At 43.0% G+C, this 17,012-nt stretch overlaps 1 protein-coding gene across 14 annotated transcripts in view; it reads left to right on the top strand.

The window, feature by feature from the left end:
• SCAF11 (SR-related CTD associated factor 11) overlaps nucleotides 1–8,174 on the top strand; it is a 53,351-nt gene extending 45,177 nt beyond the window's left edge. For 10 of the 14 annotated variants that reach the window (XM_084810650.1, XM_084810644.1, XM_084810652.1 and 7 more), the window contains 4 exons: nucleotides 928–1,271; nucleotides 2,916–3,134; nucleotides 4,016–4,135; nucleotides 4,707–8,174. In XM_084810650.1, coding sequence (XP_084666776.1) covers nucleotides 928–1,271; nucleotides 2,916–3,134; nucleotides 4,016–4,135; nucleotides 4,707–4,835 — 812 coding nt within the window. In that variant the 3' untranslated portion in view covers nucleotides 4,836–8,174. The remainder of the gene's footprint in view (nucleotides 1–927; nucleotides 1,272–2,915; nucleotides 3,135–4,015; nucleotides 4,136–4,706) is intronic. The other 4 variants (XM_084810655.1, XM_084810657.1, XM_084810656.1 and 1 more) reach the window with 2 other exon arrangements.
• The last annotated feature ends 8,838 nt before the right edge of the window (nucleotides 8,175–17,012 follow it).

A 17,012-nucleotide genomic window follows, 5' to 3' on the forward strand; every position in this document is an offset into this window, starting at 1 on the left:
TTTATTTGTTCCCACTTAGAAAGTGAACAATGGGTTGGTTCCTAAAATCTGTGAGCAGTGTTTCACTCATGGAAAGGACACTCCTAGCACTTGATAATGGAATGGAGGCAGGTTTTTGCTGATAACCACCATTCTGGGTCCAGGCAATATGAATACATGAGGACGCATGTGCTCTTAAATAAGTGGGCATTTATTTCTCAAAGGCCCTTCTATTCATGAACTTTTAAGATTTACGATAAAGAATAAATAAACTCCATAGTCCCATATTTTTGCCCTATATTTAAGAGATAGGAAGACACGGGCATATATAAGGGAGGTGGTGGGCTCTCCCACACTGGAGGCATTCAAGACAAGCTGGACAGCCATCTGTCAGGGATGCTCTGACTTGGATTCCTGCATTGAGCAGGGGGTTGGACTTAATGGTCTTATAGGACACTTCAGCCCTACTATTCTATGATTCTATGAAAACCATTGTGCCATATGTGAATAAGGGGTGATGTTGTTTTGCAGATGTCCGCAATCAATTTGAGACAAAAGCCATGGATGAAAGTGAGAATTCAGTTGTGTGTTTACATTTGGACTGTTGCTCTGTTGTCTGGTTAATAGAGTATAAAGTTAGCCTTGCTTTACATATTGAAAGTATTAGTAAGCAAAATGTCTATCAGCCAACTGATGCTTTGTTCCTGCTGTCATCTTTTATCAACCCATCTGACAAAACCTGCCAGTGCTACAATAAACTAATTAACTTGTAATGTACCTGATGTCTTTATAATTATCTGGTAACTTCAATACAATTGTGGGGAGAAAGATGGCCTGAGGCCTGCATAAAAATGTTAGATACCGTGTATGAATAACATAGCCTCTGGGCTTTTTTGGTAATGCTTTATAGACTTACATATTTCTTAAATGTCTTTTCTCATCTGATAGATCCAAACTTCAAAGACCAAGCCAGCCAGCAAGGTGATAGTTCTCAACTACCAATAAATGTGCTGCAGCCGCAAATGAATGTAATGACACCAGTAAATACACAGCATCAGCCAATGAATATCTTTCCATATCCAATGGGTGTTCCTACTCCAATTATGAACATTCAGCACAATCCGTTTAACCTTCCTCCACCGGTGCCCATGCATCTTCATACAGGAGTGCCTCTCGTCCAGGTAGCCGCTTCAACCAATGTGTCTCAGGGACCACCTCCACCGCCGCCACCCCCGCCACCATCCCAGCAGATTAACTATGTTGCTTCCCCACTGGATGGAAAGCAATTGCAGGTATATTTTTTAACTGTAAAAAATGCAGTGTAGTTTAGAAGCAGGCTTGAGATCAGCTTGTTTTATGTCAAATATGCATTCAACTGAATATTAGCAATTCTGTTTTCTTAAACAATTACCAGGTATGGGCAGACTTCAGGCTTGTGAGATCTACATTATTTTTTACTGAGATCCACCAACCAGAGCCTGGTGGAAAAGACATACACTGAGAATAAAGAATTCTGAGGCCAGGAACATGTTGAATAAAAGAACCAAGAAGATCTTGCAGCCCTTCCACACAGAAATCCACTCTTCATTACCCCAAGCTTTCTTTATTTCAGCAGTATAATTTAGGGCAGGGGGAAGTCATTTCGTTGCTACTGTTGTTAAACAACCGGGAGTCAGAAGTCCTTGTCTATCTACTGCAAATCACCCAGAGATGTAACAGTAGATATGGATCTACCATCTGCCCACACGTGAGCTAGACTCCCCTCAACTGACTCAAAAGAACCCTCATGCTCAGTCCAGTATTTTTTTCTTTTTACACATGGTAGGGGAACCACCTGTCATGGGATACTATAAAACAATTTGCACATTCTTAGAAGAAGAACTTGCCACAAGATCCTGCTCAGTCTCGATGCATTTTGGAGGAAGAGGAAAATTTAATTGAAAAAGGCCTCTGTTGAAGCAAACATACCTGTTCTCCTGTGCTTCTCAAAGGCGTTGAGAGGGCATTTGTTCTTTTTAGGAAATATTTGCTGACATATTAGGCACTCTGGAGTGTGTTTCCTGCCTGTTCTTTCATCTCCTTCCCCAATAATGATGTCAGGAGTGAACCAGAGTGGGTTTACAAGTCACTGCTACTGAGGGAAGTTGGCTCAAGTGGCTTCTCTGTCTTGTACGTGTGCTCCAAATACAGGCCAGCTCTAATGTGTTTTACCACAACTGCCTGACACAGGTGTAAAACCAGGTTGGAGGATCTCTATCTGTTACAAGTCTCTGCTCCCCCTGTACCTGTGTTAGCTGGCAAGAATCTGGGCTATTACTCTCCTCTTCATGGTTGTGGTGTTTTTATGGGCCCTCCAATCAGCTGCCACTAGATAACTGAGAGGCTGCCTTGCCATTGGTGTCCCTTTCTTCACACCTTTCCTGGCTGGTGAGCTCTGGCTCCTGTCTTAGCTGGTGCATGGGTGATTTTTCTCTATTCATAGTGCAAGTGAGCTCAGGTCTCTCTGTCATCACTTCTGGAAACTGCTTTTTTCCTCCCTATCCTTGAATTTTTTTTAAAAAAAACAAACCTGAGCCTGCATGTTCACTCACACACTGGTATGGTGCTAAGATGGTTGGAGTGGAGAAAGAGCGAAATGGGTCAATGCCTGACATACTGGATGGATTCTGCGCTATGTAGGCCTTGCTGAGAACAGCCCTTCAACAAACCCCTGCTCACCTGTTTGCTCTTGGGCTGCTCTCCTCTCCAGTCTTACAGGATAGCTTTATCCTGTGTTGGAGCAACTGAGTTCTTTCCACCCATTAACTGTAGGTCCCAGCACTCTCACTTTAGAGACACCCAGATGCTTAATGCATTTGGATAGTTGCTAAAAGTTCTAGGCAGCAGTCTTGTATGAAACTACCAGCGTGCTAACTTCTGATAACTTTTTAAAACAGGCTATTCCTAGTACTTCCCATGTTGCCAACAACATGAGTGCGACACTCTTGCCTGCTCCAACAGCAACTCTGGGAAGCGTAGAAACGTTTCAGGGACCAAGTTCTGGTAATGCAACATCGTCAAGTAACATCAAATCCTCTAATGCCGCTGTAAAATTGGCTGAAAGCAAAGTAAGTGTAACGGTGGAAGCCAGCGCAGATAGCTCGAAGAAAGACCAGGCAAGTTCAAAGCCAAGAGCAATGTGCTTAATTCTACAGTGCTGAAGGGGAGAAAATTATTTGCCCTAAAAATGGAGAGACTGTTACTGACCATCTTCCCTGTATATCACCATTTAAGCTTCCTAAGAAATCCTAGGACCCTGGGAAACTATTGTGCTGACATTGAACAGTTTTTAATGTGATAAGAAAAACTGATGTAATTTTAGAGCTTTCTTACAAATACGTTGATGAGCTACTAGCCCACCTACCCATACACAATTGTGCTATTCGTTAGTTGCCTAAAAGAGGAACAAAAGACCCAAGACCTGTAAAGATTCCTTGTCTGGTTACTTGGAAGCAGCTAGTACTGCAGTTTTACTGCCATCGGTTATAAGATAATGACCTGGTTCACACAGCCCACCGTGGCTTAATTTACCTGCAGGGCCTGTCACGTTGTGCCAGTCACCTGCAGGTGCCATTTTTGCTTGGCACACATGGGCTCCTGGCTTGCTGTAGCTTGTCGTGTTGTGTGAACCCAAGCGGCAGGGGTTGTTTGAAGCTTGTTTTAGGGTTATTTGTGGGTTTTCTCACCCTCAAACAAGCCTTGCCACCTAAGTTTGCACAACTAAGTTTGCACAAACAACATACAAAAATTGTGCCTGCAGGTGCCTGGCATGATGTGACAGCCCCCATGGGTAAATTAAACCACGGTGGGATGTCATAATGTATGAACAAGCCCAATCTTTAGTTGAATAAGACTAACAGCTGCATTGTCCATGCAGATTTAAATATTAAAGCTTAACCCTAAATTGACATGTTTGTTTATGCTCATTTTAGCTATTTTAAAAAATGTTGATATCTGTGTCCCTTTCCTAAATAACATGCACCTTTTAATTTTCCAGAAACTGCTAATTCAGGAAAAAGCTGCACAAGAAGTGAAACTGGCTATTAAACCTTTCTATCAAAATAAAGACATTACTAAAGAAGAATATAAAGAGATTGTAAGGAAAGCAGTAGATAAAGTAAGTAATATTCTGTTCATTTCAGAAAATATTCAGTGGCCTGAATTCTATTAACACTGCAGCCTGTTGAAAATGGGAGGTGGTGAGGTGAGGTAACAGGTTTTGGAGTTCTGTAGAATACTTCACACAGAAGTTTCTTATGGGACATGAAAGAAGCAGCTGTAGCTATTTAAGCTACTTAAAGAATTCTTAGCTAACATCATGGTAATAGGCTGGCGAGTTTGGGCACATTTGGGCTGTTTCCATCTTGAGGTGTATTTCCTGTGTTGTAGCAGTAGCTGTTCTCTCCACCCCCATGCTGAAACCTTTATAGCCAGCCTGCTTCTACTGCACCAAAGGATGTTATCTGATTAGTGGGGTAATAGTGACAGGGTATTTGCCCATTTCCCTGGGAATTAGATAAGCGTGGTAAAGTGTATTCCCTAGCATATACATCTTCTGAGGGTCATTTCTTGAGATTGCATATTTTGGTTGGGCACAAGTAATTCTCTGTTTTTAGATGTGATACGTGATATAGTTGGTCTTGATTAAATAATACTTTACTGGTTGTCCTTTTAAATTTTTTGTTTAGGTTTGTCATAGCAAGAGTGGGGAAGTGAATTCTGCAAAAGTGGCAAATTTGGTAAAAGCTTATGTGGACAAATACAAACATTCACGGAAGAAAAATCCAGAAGAGGTTGTTTCTGTGGAAAGGAAATAAGAGTAGACTGAAAAATGCCACCAAGATGTCTGCAAAGTGCAATTTTGACATGGACTATTAACTAAAAATAGTGGTTGAAATCTGATTTTGATAAAATTATTTTTCAATATAGTGTATAATGTTTTGTTATAAATAAATATAGATTAATGCTGCAACTTCTTTATCCTTTTGCAAAAGGATATGTAAAGAGAAATTAAAAGGAATAAAGGAGAGTGCCCCTCTTACTAGTAATATACAATTGTGTTGAATGCCACATGTACAGCATTTTTGTTCAAACAGTAGTGTATAGACACAAATGTTTGTCAAAATACAGTGATTTGGACAGGTATGTACAATATATGTAAATCAGTCAGGGAAAAGATTCAGGGCAGTTTTCTCTTTGGTCCTGCCCTCCCCCTTCAATTATAGTAAAATTAAGTGTTTTGCCTCAATTTACAGGCTTAAAATATGTGTTTTAAAAGCACACTGTCTGAGCAGAACAACTCTTCAAACAACAACAAAACAATAACTCTACAAAAGTCAATTTTGTTGCCTAAAATCATGGGTGTAGTATTCCTACTGGAACACCAAATAAAGGCTATCTGCTGCTTGTTTTGTAGTGTTTCAGTTCTTGCTTTGAGTTGTTAGATTAAAACAAAGTTTAGTTCTAAAAGGCATGGTGCAGATACCAAAACTAGCGCTTAATGCTCTACCTAGTTTGGGGAAATGACCTTTGGAATACTCCTGTGAGTTTGAAAGGTATTCTGTGCTTGACTTTTGTATTGGGGTATTAATTGCCTAACTTAAATTTTGTCTGGTATTGTTCGGTACAGTACACTTTATTTTTATCTTCCAACACCTTGAGAGAAACATTTTGCTCAGTGTAGCAGGTGGATTGTGTGAGCAATAGCCTTAATCATATTACCTGTGGCATAGCGTTACCAGTTCTGGTCCAGTGTAAGCAGTTGTTATGTATTAGGCATGTGAGGTAAAAGCAAAAGACTCTGTAACAAGGATTCTATCATGATGAAGGCTGCATAATAGATTGCCCAGCTCATTCCATTATGAGTTCACACTATGATAATGCATGAGGCAGAGTCTTATACAGAATCTTGTATTTGAGTTAACCGCAAGTATTATACAATGGAATGCAGTGAAGCTAGTGTGGTTGCTACATAGGGAGTCATTATGCATATTGCAGTTCACTTTCAATGCCTTGGTCGGACTTGTACTGATGTTTCCAGGCCATCGAGAAGTTACCACTCGCTCCTTTTAGAGGTAATGAAGAACTAAGGAAATAAAGGGGCCTTGGTTTAATATTCCTTTGAAACAAAGCGCTATTAATCTTCCCAGTGTTACGTTGCAGTAGCTGTGATGTGTACCATGCTCGGTATACAGTTAGTTGCACGTTTAAGCAGATGAAACCAGCCATTTAGCTCCGTGTTCTGAGAGCGCTCCCACTGGCAGCAGCTCCACAGAAGGCCCAAGGCTGACAATAAATCAAGGAATATGGAACACAACAATGTCGAAATAACTAATTCACTTTATTACTTTGCAGACAGTGAACCGTTTGGCTGTCTTTTGTGTGTAACTAAAGATAATATTTATCTTATGGAGTCTTTTAGTGTGGATACTTTTTTTTTTTTACAGTCAAACACTATGTTTTAGACTTCTGAAAAACGTTTGTGTTAGACTAGTAGATATTTTAATGATATTTCAACCTATTTTTAGCCAAAACTGGCTGGCACTTCTTGAAAAAAATACTGTAGCAAATTACAATGCCAATTCTGTTTAATCACACCATATGTATTTATACTTACTACATTCTTCCAGCTATTGAAGTTGAAGTTTGGGGTATGGGTACCTTTACTATATACATGCTCAGTGCAGATGTAACATTTCTTGATCTTCGTAGAGCTCAGAATATGCTTCTCTTCATCTTGCCCTCAGACTTGAACATTCTTCACTTTTCCCGTTTTGCTACTAATTATCGCTATTACGTCTTCAGCTGGTTGAATATGAATCATGATATGCTTTAAACCTGAGCTGAGACTTACATCTGCCTCGATGTCTAACTATCGTTTATGTTCAACTTGGTGCTGATGTAACAATAACCAGAGTTAGTGCTGAAAAGGGAAGAGGAGAGGAATTTAAACAGGAGAAGAGTGCCTGAGGCATTACCAATCTCACCACAGTGGTAAAGAGATCAGAAAATATTATCCGCACCAAGCCACAGGTGACCCTTCATCGTAATGCTCCTATCAGGAAATCTTCTAAGTAACTATGATGTGAAGGATTAAGATGCTCCTACATGCTTAGGAAATTTGCTTAATATTTTTGTTACCATACTCCTGTAGCATACCCATGGCAGAGTTTTATACTGAACCTTCACTTTTTCCAGGCCTAATGAAGAATATTGACTAGTATGCAGTCAGCCTCTGTTCACATAAATGTTTTCAAACTTCATGCCCTTTAAATGATTTGTTCAAAAATCCATTGCCTTAGCATGTAGGCATGCTGATCAGAACAGGGTGCACTTATCTCCTGTTGGAGTAGGCACTATGTGCAAGGATGGGCGCTGTCTGTTTCAGGGTGCATCTGTTGCTGTATTAGGAAGAAAAAGTGTAGTTCTAATCAGAAAGTTAATGCTGCAAGTATTGATGGGGCCAGTCACTTGTTGGGGACAGACTGATTGCTCCCAGCCCTCCCTATCATTGTGTCAATACTGAAATGCCGATCTTCCTTGCTCACCACCTAACCACTGTTGTGACGTGCGTGCATAATTGGATTGGGCCAGTCTATTCTGTCTTTTTGGAAAAATTAAGGCTTGCTTTAACATGAATACATGAGGAAGCATGTGCTCTTAAATATGTGGGCATTTATTTCACAAGGCTGCAATCCTATACATACTTACATGGGAGTAAGTCCCATTAATTTACTTCAGTAGGACTTCTCAAGTAAACTTACATAGGACCAGCTTGTGAGAATCAGTTCTGCATTCCTGTGGCTATTGACTGAAATTTGTTAATTTCTTGGTGTTGTCCTTTTCCAACAGTTTCAGTAATGCAGGAGCAAACCCAACTGATCTAAGGTGCTGTGAGAAAATTGATGAATTGGAGCTTCTTTAAATTGTATTGGAGGGAGGGTGTTGGTGCACTAAGCACTCCTTCCAGTCTTTCAGTGTGCATGTGGCTTAAATATGTCATAATTTTAAAAATACAAAAAAATCAAGAGCACAGTGGCTAATCTAACTCCAGGCTATGGTGTCTGTAGCATAAGGCTGGAATAAAGTCTACTGAAACAATATTCTAAAGAGTTTTATGTAGTTCAGAATATTTTCTAATAAATTCTTTTGACTAAGCTGGAAGGAGTCTGTCTCTTCCTTTTTAACGTGTACTGGGTCAGAAAAGCAAAACAACGTTTTGTCTTTCACCTGTTTTGCAACCCTACACTGGTTGCCCTCCATCACTGGCCCCTGGAGGCAAAATTCTGGACTGGTCTAGGAATGCTGCCCCATTCACAGGTAGTGAATGGGGGGGGGGGGTTTCAGTGATTTTCCTAAGGTGGGTGGGAAAAGTTCACGCGGGACTACCCTTGGCACAGTCCTTTTTTCTTAGCTGTATTTCAGTGCTGCCACTTATGGCAGTGGAAATGCCTCTTAGCGGTTGCCATTTTTCTCCCAGAACGCTACAGACACTGTTGTTCCCAAAGCATTCTGGGGCGAAATGGCAGATGGTGACTGCTAAGAGAAGAACTGCTACAAGGGGTGCCACTAGAATACACTCAGGACAAAATGCCATGCCGTCGATGGTAAGCCTCCGCCCCCTAAACTTTTCAAACAATGTTGACACGCCTAATTTCAAGCTGAAAGATTTTGCAATGTTCCACAGAGTCTGAGCAAGTCACTCTTGGTAGGTTCCGGAGCAACAAAGCTACCCTTTCCTATTTCCTTGGGAACTAGCTACGTGTAAATTATCTCAGCACTACTGCTTTCTAAATCAGTCAGTTTGGCTTTATGGTCTTTTATTTTCTTCCACAAAAGCAGACATTCTTGCTTTGATGACAACAGAAATGTTACAATAGTATAGTATTACAGTAGCAGTCACTGCTGCTACCTGGTCCATTGAGGTTTGGAGGGTGCCCATTGTAGTGTTTAATAAGTCTTAAAACCGTAACTGCTTGTAGCAGGTAAGGACTGATCCCTCTTTACCGTTTGGTGAATTAGCAGCAGCCTTCAGTATCTTTTAAGAGGCTCTGCTTCCATTTTATCAAGCTCTTGGCCTTTGATGCCTGCTGTCTCTTATTACAAATCTTTGCTTCTGCCTGAGGACAAGATTTAGATCTACTCCAGAGCATAATTGTGATATAAGTGGAGGTCCCAAACACAATTGCCCTATTGATGTGCCTTCCTGTATGCTGGAACCAGATTTTATGCAGTTTGGGGAATGGGGGTAGCAGAATTTTTGAATCACATGTCCTTCACAACCATTTCAGAATTTGATTTCACTGGCAACATCCTAACTGGAAATTGTCAGAAGTACCTTTCTTTTGGCTTTAAGCATTTTTGTGTTTTTGTAGGATTAACAATATTTTTCTCAACTACCTACCTTAGATTCAAGTTATCTGTTAGGAGGTCTTGAGTTTCTTTGTAACTTGCATTTTAAATTTTGGTGACTCACTAGAATATACATTGAATAAAGTAAATAAAACCCCTCCCAAAAAAAATGTATTTTGGGTTGAAACTAAGCCAAGTTCTGTACAAAGCTGGATGGTTACACCCCGCGGGAAACAGCCATAGCCCATGTAGAATGAGCTCTGAGAAACTTTAGGACTGGCCCATTTGTCACGTGACTGTGTAGCAAAATGCCTTGCATCACCCGTTTGGCTAACTGCATAGGATGAGGCAGGTAAGCCTTTATGGGGTCTGTGACAAAATCACAATGCTTGCCATCTTACCCAAAATCTGGAACTGAGTGGACCCAGAATATTTTGTGCTTGATTTTGTATGAAGGCCACCAGAATGGAACTGAGAATGTTAGCACATATCATCGGGCTCCATTTCTAGATTATAACATAACTAATGTGGATTTTACCCAGCAATCATCACCTCATATCATCAAGGCCCAGCAGCCCTATTACTTGGTTTCAAAGGGGCTGAAAGACAAAAAAGCAAAAGTAAGCAAATCTTGTTACGCTTTTCTAATAAAACATTAACTATCCACTGCTCAGCTCCTGAATGCAACATCTATACATACATTCTTGCACGTATGCATACGCTAACAGGTGATTCAAAAGCGGTGTGAACAGTGCAGTATAGATAATATCAGAAGAAAAATAATGTTTTTAACTGTACAAGTTTTTAATGTAAAGCCACCTTGAGTCCCAGTACTGAGAAAAAAGCGGGATAATAATAATAGATTTGATAGTAATGTTTATATTTTTGCTGTGTTGAATAGAACCCAGCTGAGTTAGGGTTAACTGTTTGGTGGTGAGTGAAGGAAAGGTGGAAGAAGCTTGTGTGCCTGTGTGAGAAGACTGAGTTTATAAAAGGCAGGAGCAGACAGTGAGTTGGTGAGACAGGGCCTGAGGGTTTGGTGATCTAGATAGTGGAGTTCATCTAGATAGTGGAGTTGTGGGAATAGAAGTCAGAGTAGGCAGGGTAAGACCAAGTACTGAGTGATTAATTATAAGATATAACTTCTCTTGTATTAAAATAAATTCTAATTTGTTTTTAGTTTATAAAATCCCATGTCTTGTTCATCTTATGTGCTACCAGTAATGATAATATTTCCTGGTACTTCTCCTGGTTGGGTAAAGGGAACCAATTCGGCATATTGGGTGTCTCTTTTATCTGGTGAATTTAGGGGCTGAAGCTTGTGTGACAGGACAGCTGCCCCAAAGTGGAGGCAGATGGGCCTGAGGGAGGGTTACATCACAGGGTCCATCATACAAAGAGTCTCTTCAGATTACAGAAACATGCTGTTTGTGGGGCGGGGCAGGGCAGGGTGCGTATACCTGTATTACTCCAGTGAATGGAGGGTGGCCTCTGCCAATGACACTGGGAAAGGGAAGAAGGTTGCTAAAACAATGTCCTGTTGGACATGGAAGGAGGATACCACCTTTGGGAGAAAGGATAGACCTGCTCAAAATGCAACTGTATCCTGTGGAATCTTGGGTAGGGATGTTGGAGGAATCTGCAAATCTCAAATGGTTTGAGATTTCTATGAATCTGACCTGCACATTCTGCAGTGGGCTGGCTTTTGTTGAGTTGTGCAGATTCCACGGACCGTTTTTAACTTTTGGTAGGAATTTGCGCAGAAGCGCACTTGCGCAAATGCACATTAGAGCAAGTGGAACAAAATTCCTATGCATCCCTAAAAAACCAATCAGATTCCATCAATGAGTGGATGACAGAGTGAAAGATGCTTGACAATTCTGCAAAACACAGACAGAACGGATGTAAGCAAATCCGTACATCCGTGATCTCAGGTACAGAGGATAGACAGGGTGCAAAGCTCTTCCACCCAGAAGGTGGAATGACCACCAGGAAGGCCACTTTCAGCATGATTAACCCTCAAGTCATATGTAGCCATAGACCCAAGAGACTAGCAAGTATGAGAGAGAGGCTGCAGGCAGGTGGTTGAGACCCCATAGAGTGATATAGGTTGAGAAGGTCCTTCATGAACTTCTTCATAGTCAGGTGGGAAAAATGGAAGATCTTCCTATAGGAGCATGCAAGGCTGAAATGTCCACTAAGTACACTTTTTAAAGAGGATACTGATTGTTCTGCAAACTTCAGTGACAACAAAAATTGTAGAACATGCTGCAATGGGCAGTGAACTGGGGAAAGTGACATCCATGATGAAGGAAAGCAAGCAAGACCATTTAGCAGTAAAAGACTGTCAAGTTGAGGGCTACCTCATGATTTTCAGTACCTGCACTACTTCAGGTGGAAGGTCTACACTGGATGGGTCCTCCACACTGAGATTCAGGGTGGGAATGTCCAGATGTCAAATGGCCCCTGGGCCTGGAAGAGGAGGTTGGGAAGGGCTGATAAACCTTCAATAAGTTTGTTGAGTCATTAGCAGCAGTGCTGTAAACCACGGCAGATAGGACCACAAAGGTGTCTGTATCTGTGCTGTCCCTGTGAATCTTGATGACCACCTTCATAAAGAGGTGAAAGGATGGAAAGGCATATAGAGGGGAGATTGTCCATTGACAGAGGAACATTGACAGAGGAATATGTTATTCCTTGACATGCTGGCCTGGTAGTTGGCTACCTGCATCATCAGAGCTGCAGTCGAGCAGAATGTCCACCCTGTCATGTCCAACGTGCAGCCCTCATAATTCATCAGGGCTGAGTGTACCTGCTTGGTGCTGCCTCAACAATAATACAGTCCAGGACTGCATGGTGGAAACAAAATTCACATCCTTCGTTCTAGAAGCAATATATGTTCTCTAGGTCTAGGCATTTAGAAACTAGAGGCATTGAGGAGGGTTTCAACCAAGATTCATTGCACATAGGGGTGACAATAAGAACAGATGAATCAGAGTGTACCGATTGGAGGACTGGGTCCTTAATAGGAGTGATGTAGGTTTGGTGGTCAAGGCCACAGTGGTTACTGAATCCATCATAGTCTGTATCAGCACATGCAACAGTGATGCAAGTAGCTGCTTGGAGACAGACAAGGTAGGCAGTATGCTGAGGTAGGTCCTGTAGGAAGCAATATGGTAAACCTAGTGGTCACAGATACAGGTATATCTGGTGGCCTGGTGCTGACATGATCTATCACAGTATTAAGGAGGTGGGGGCCTACTGCAGCAAGGGTCCCATGGAGCTTGATCTCATGCACTCACAATCAAAGGTCAGCCTTCCCAACTTGATGCCCTCCAGATGTTTTAGACTACAACTCCCATCAGCTCCAACCAGCTTGCCTAATGGGCAAGGATTATGAGAGTTATAGTCCAAAATATCTGGAGGGGAGCATATTGGAGAAGGCTGATGGAGGTCCTAACGTCTCTTGTCTCTTCAGGACACAGAGGTTATCCCTATCCCATGGATGGGTAGAGTTGCAGTTCCAAATATACAAGGATCTTGACAAACGATGATGGGAACGATGATGGGAACATTCACTCACACACACACCCACACACTCACACACCACCTCCTTGGGCCTCCAATTGTGATATGTGTAGAGAAATGAGAATAAGAGTCTGGAGAGCTGCATCAAGATTCGGGGGAATAGCTCCTACGGGACTGGTCCTGAGGTGACAGTGAGACTCTATGAGGTGGTGGGATGCATAGCTTTCCCCAGATCTCTCCTTCTGAGGTTGATCCAATGGCTGTATTTCAGTGGAGGGAGGTCCAACGTCCTTTGCGTCTTGTCCAAGAAAGGTGGAGGGGAGGGAATTGGGAACAACATGGGCTGAGAAGGTACATCTGAAGACTGAGGTGGAATGCTAACCGGTACCCAAAGGATGTGCAGGTGCTGAGTAGGTTGATGGTGAAGAGACAGGCGTCTCCTACGGGCGATTCTTTTTCAGTTCCCCTACTTGGGGTGCAAGGTGTTTGGCCCTCACTTTCTTAGCCTTCCCAATGTAGCAGCCATATCGGGGGTCAGACTAAGTAGCCTCATGCAGTCTCATGCTTCATGTTCTTGCTGAGCTCTTTCTCCCTTGAATATATTGTTGTAAGCTGACGAGACACAGGAATTCCTTATCTTGTCAAAGGTCATACAATTGTATATCTTGTTCTCTGCTGTTCTCTTCTGTTCTCTCCTTATCATGGCTACCCTATAACCCAGTTCTTGTATTATAAACAATGGTGCTAGGAGAAGAAATGTTGAGGACTGCAACCCCACACGGGAGGGGGAGGAGGAGCCGTTTCATATGTGTTACAATGTCTATAAAAACAATGTGCTGATGTATTTCGGGGCTTCTGGCTCTTTGGAAATGATTCCAGCCTTAAGCCCGCGCGTTAAATAAAGAATCTCTTTTTCCTTCACTCCATGGTCTCTCTGACTCTGGGTTCTGCAACATAAATGGTGCCATGACTCGGATGTGGCAGGCTCTGAGCCAGACAGGTGGCAGTTGCCTGCTCTTGATCGCCGCACCGGGAAGACGAGCTCGGCGCATGCCTCCCTTTCTTGGCGCCACCGACCTTTTTGTCGAGTGAATGGGAGAAAGCCTGCACCGGGATCGCCCAAACGGCAGCGAGCAGCAAGAGAACCTTGGGAAGCGGAGGAAGGAACTTGAGCCCTGCCTGTATCGCAGCTGCAATTGAGTTGAAACCCACATTGGAAGCCTTCAGGAGAAAGGCAAGTATATGGGAAAAAGAGGGCCCCGCCTTTAGGGAGAAAGGCCACTGGGCAGAAAAAAAGAGGGACCCGCCTTATGAAGAAGGTCAGTGTTGGTGGTATACATATACAAAAAGAACCTACTCCTTGCGGGTAGAAGGGGGGCCTGATCAAACCCCCGAGTGGGTGCCAGTACCCAGCACGCCAGTACTCAGTAGGAAGCTGAGGAAGCTGGGGAAGCCGCTTTCCGCTCTGGTAAAAAGTGGGAAAAGTGGGTGGCAGGGACATATGGATGTAGTGGAGAGATTGATGATTGTGTGAGTGGCTACTGCGGTTTCTGACGCATACCATTGACCGTCCGGGTGCCCAGGCCAGTAGCAAAGTGCGTGGTGTGTAAAATCCTCTTGTGTCGGCCAGTGAGACCCCTTACTCACTGACCAATTCCCATTCCCTTATTGTGTCTGTCTTCAATTTAGGAGGGAGGCTATGGGTGGTGGGGGAAGCAAACCTTGCACCCCCTTGGGATGTATGCTAGCAAATTTTAAGAAAGGTTTTAGTGGAGATTATGGGGACCCCCCCCCCATGAATCCTCAACGGTTGCAGACTTTGTGTGAAATAGAGTGGCCGTCTTTTGGTGTAGGATGGCCTACTAAAGGCTCTTTGGAGCCCAGCCGTGTATATGCCATTGTGGTTGGGAGACCTGGGCACCCCAACCAATTTCCCTACATAAACTCGTGGGATTCCATTGTCCGCGCTTCTCCTCCATGGCTAAAGAAATGCCTAGAATCCCAGGCAAAAGTTTTGGTGCTCAGAAAAGAAAAATTGGCCAAAAAGAAATTACAGCCAGTGTTAGAAGCCCCGTGTGAAGATCTGGCAGAACTAACGGCATTTCCACCTGCTTATGCCCTGCTTCCACCACGGGCCCATGTTACTGTAAGACCGCCCCATCGAGATCCAGATCCTGTGGCTCCTGAGCCCCTGCCATCCCCCCTACAGAGGCATTGCCCCTCGCTTTGACTTAGAACTGTCGCCATCAGTTTCAAGCCCCACCGGCAGTAATTCGCCGATTTCAGCTACGGTCCTCAACTCCCAGATATTGTCTGCCGAGACTTTCATCTCTACGGGATCGGGAGGTTCCCCTCTTACACCTCAATCAGCATTAATAAAAGAAACTGAAGAATTGAAGTGTTGGGCAGAAGATTTAATAAAATCGGCAGTGACCCTTAAAAAGATGTGTTCTCACAGAAAAAGAGGAGGCGAGCTCATCTACTGCTCATCAGTCATCGTCTACTGCTCAAGACTTGCACCTCCTTGAGATGTATGTCAAACAAAGAAGGAAAAGGGTTTAAAAAAAAAGACAAAAAGATTCAGAATAGAGAGAGAAAACAGCAAAAAGCTCAAGGTCGAGCTGAGAGGAAAAAAAGAACAAGATCTGAGGCTGTTAATTAGAAAAATGTTGCAGGACAGTCTGGCTTTTAACAAAGCGTGGGAGCGTGAGAGTGTAAGGCCGAAGAAGTAGCTGTTAGCCTAGTGCGCCGAGAGAGGGGGGGCAGGAAAATTGCCCACAACGTTCTGAGTTGTGCAACATCATCCCCTCGCCTAATTGAGATGAAATCCCTAAGAAATGGAAACTGAAAATGAAGACCCAGAAGATGAAGGCAAAATAGAAAATAAAGGTGAGGAATCAGCCCCCAGAGCACAGGCTAGACCCCTCTTCGAGTGAAAAGTGTGCCATAAGACTGTCCCAAAGCAAAATGAAGCGGAGAGACCACGTTGAAGATCTCTGTCAAGGTAACCGTGTTTAGCTTTGAACTGTGTTAGAATTGCATAGAACCTGTAGCTACTGACCATCGGCTATATGATTTCTGAAGAGCGTAACCATTAAGCTTTTGCCGTGGGATTCCCTGCAATGAAGAAATCTCACTGATTTAAGTGTCCAGTGTTACACTGCCTAAGTGTGTGTGCTGAAGAGACTGAGAAACCAGACAGCATGTTCCTGGCCAAGCCAAAATCACGCTACTACCATGCTCCTGAAAGCTGCAATAAACTGTGTCAGCTGGGAGACCAAACCTGATTGAGAAGAAAAGAAGATATTGGAGCAACTGTCTTAAAAAACAATGAGATCTGTGTAGCTGGCTGGCTAACGCTGTCAGTGATGTTACAACTTTAAATTAAGACTGTTTTCCTGTTTGAGACCCCAGCGAAGAAAGCTGACCCGAGTTATTTGTTGCCCGTGCCAAAGCAAGAATTTGGCTGCCCTGTACCTCATCGTGTCCTGTTTTAAGCTTGGGATTTACAAATACAAACAAACTGAGAAGCTTGCCTTTGAAGTCCTGCAAATCACCCCACCGCCTCCCCGAAGATTAATGGCTGCCTGAAAAATGCAAGTATAAGGCGATGCCCATCACCCCCCAGCGTCCTGAGTTTCGGCACTCAGTGTTTCAGTGCTTTCGTGTACCAGGTTAGAAGAGAAAAAAAAAGAGTAAGTTTTTAAAATGTCTGTGAGAACCTGACAGAAGTAGAATAAAATTTACAGAGGAGTTGCCCAGGTTAAAGCGTCACGGCTAGAGAGCTGAGCTGTGCCGCTCTGTTTAGACAGAGGCCTTGCTAAAAAGTTAAAGGCCCTTGTCTGTCAGAAGGGGTGTAGGGCCACACTTCCCCTTTTTAAACTGATGCAAAAGTGGAGAGCCTTTGCTGGAAACATCTAATCTTCATTGCCCAGAGCCTTCTCTGTTTGCCTCCATCATTGTCTGGGCTTTTTAGAGACACTCTGCACATGGACTAAAATTTTAAATTGTCAAAGACTTGCCATGGACAGTGCTATGAAGCTTTTGATAAACTTGAACTCTCATTGCTGTAGACCGTGTGTCTGTGTTTGTAGTCAGCTCAGTGTACAGCAGGC

The sequence above is a fragment of the Heloderma suspectum genome, chromosome 7, assembly GCF_057233095.1.
Source record: "Heloderma suspectum isolate Gila_16-S chromosome 7, 16-S_ref, whole genome shotgun sequence".
NCBI classification, from domain to species: domain Eukaryota; kingdom Metazoa; phylum Chordata; class Lepidosauria; order Squamata; family Helodermatidae; genus Heloderma; species Heloderma suspectum.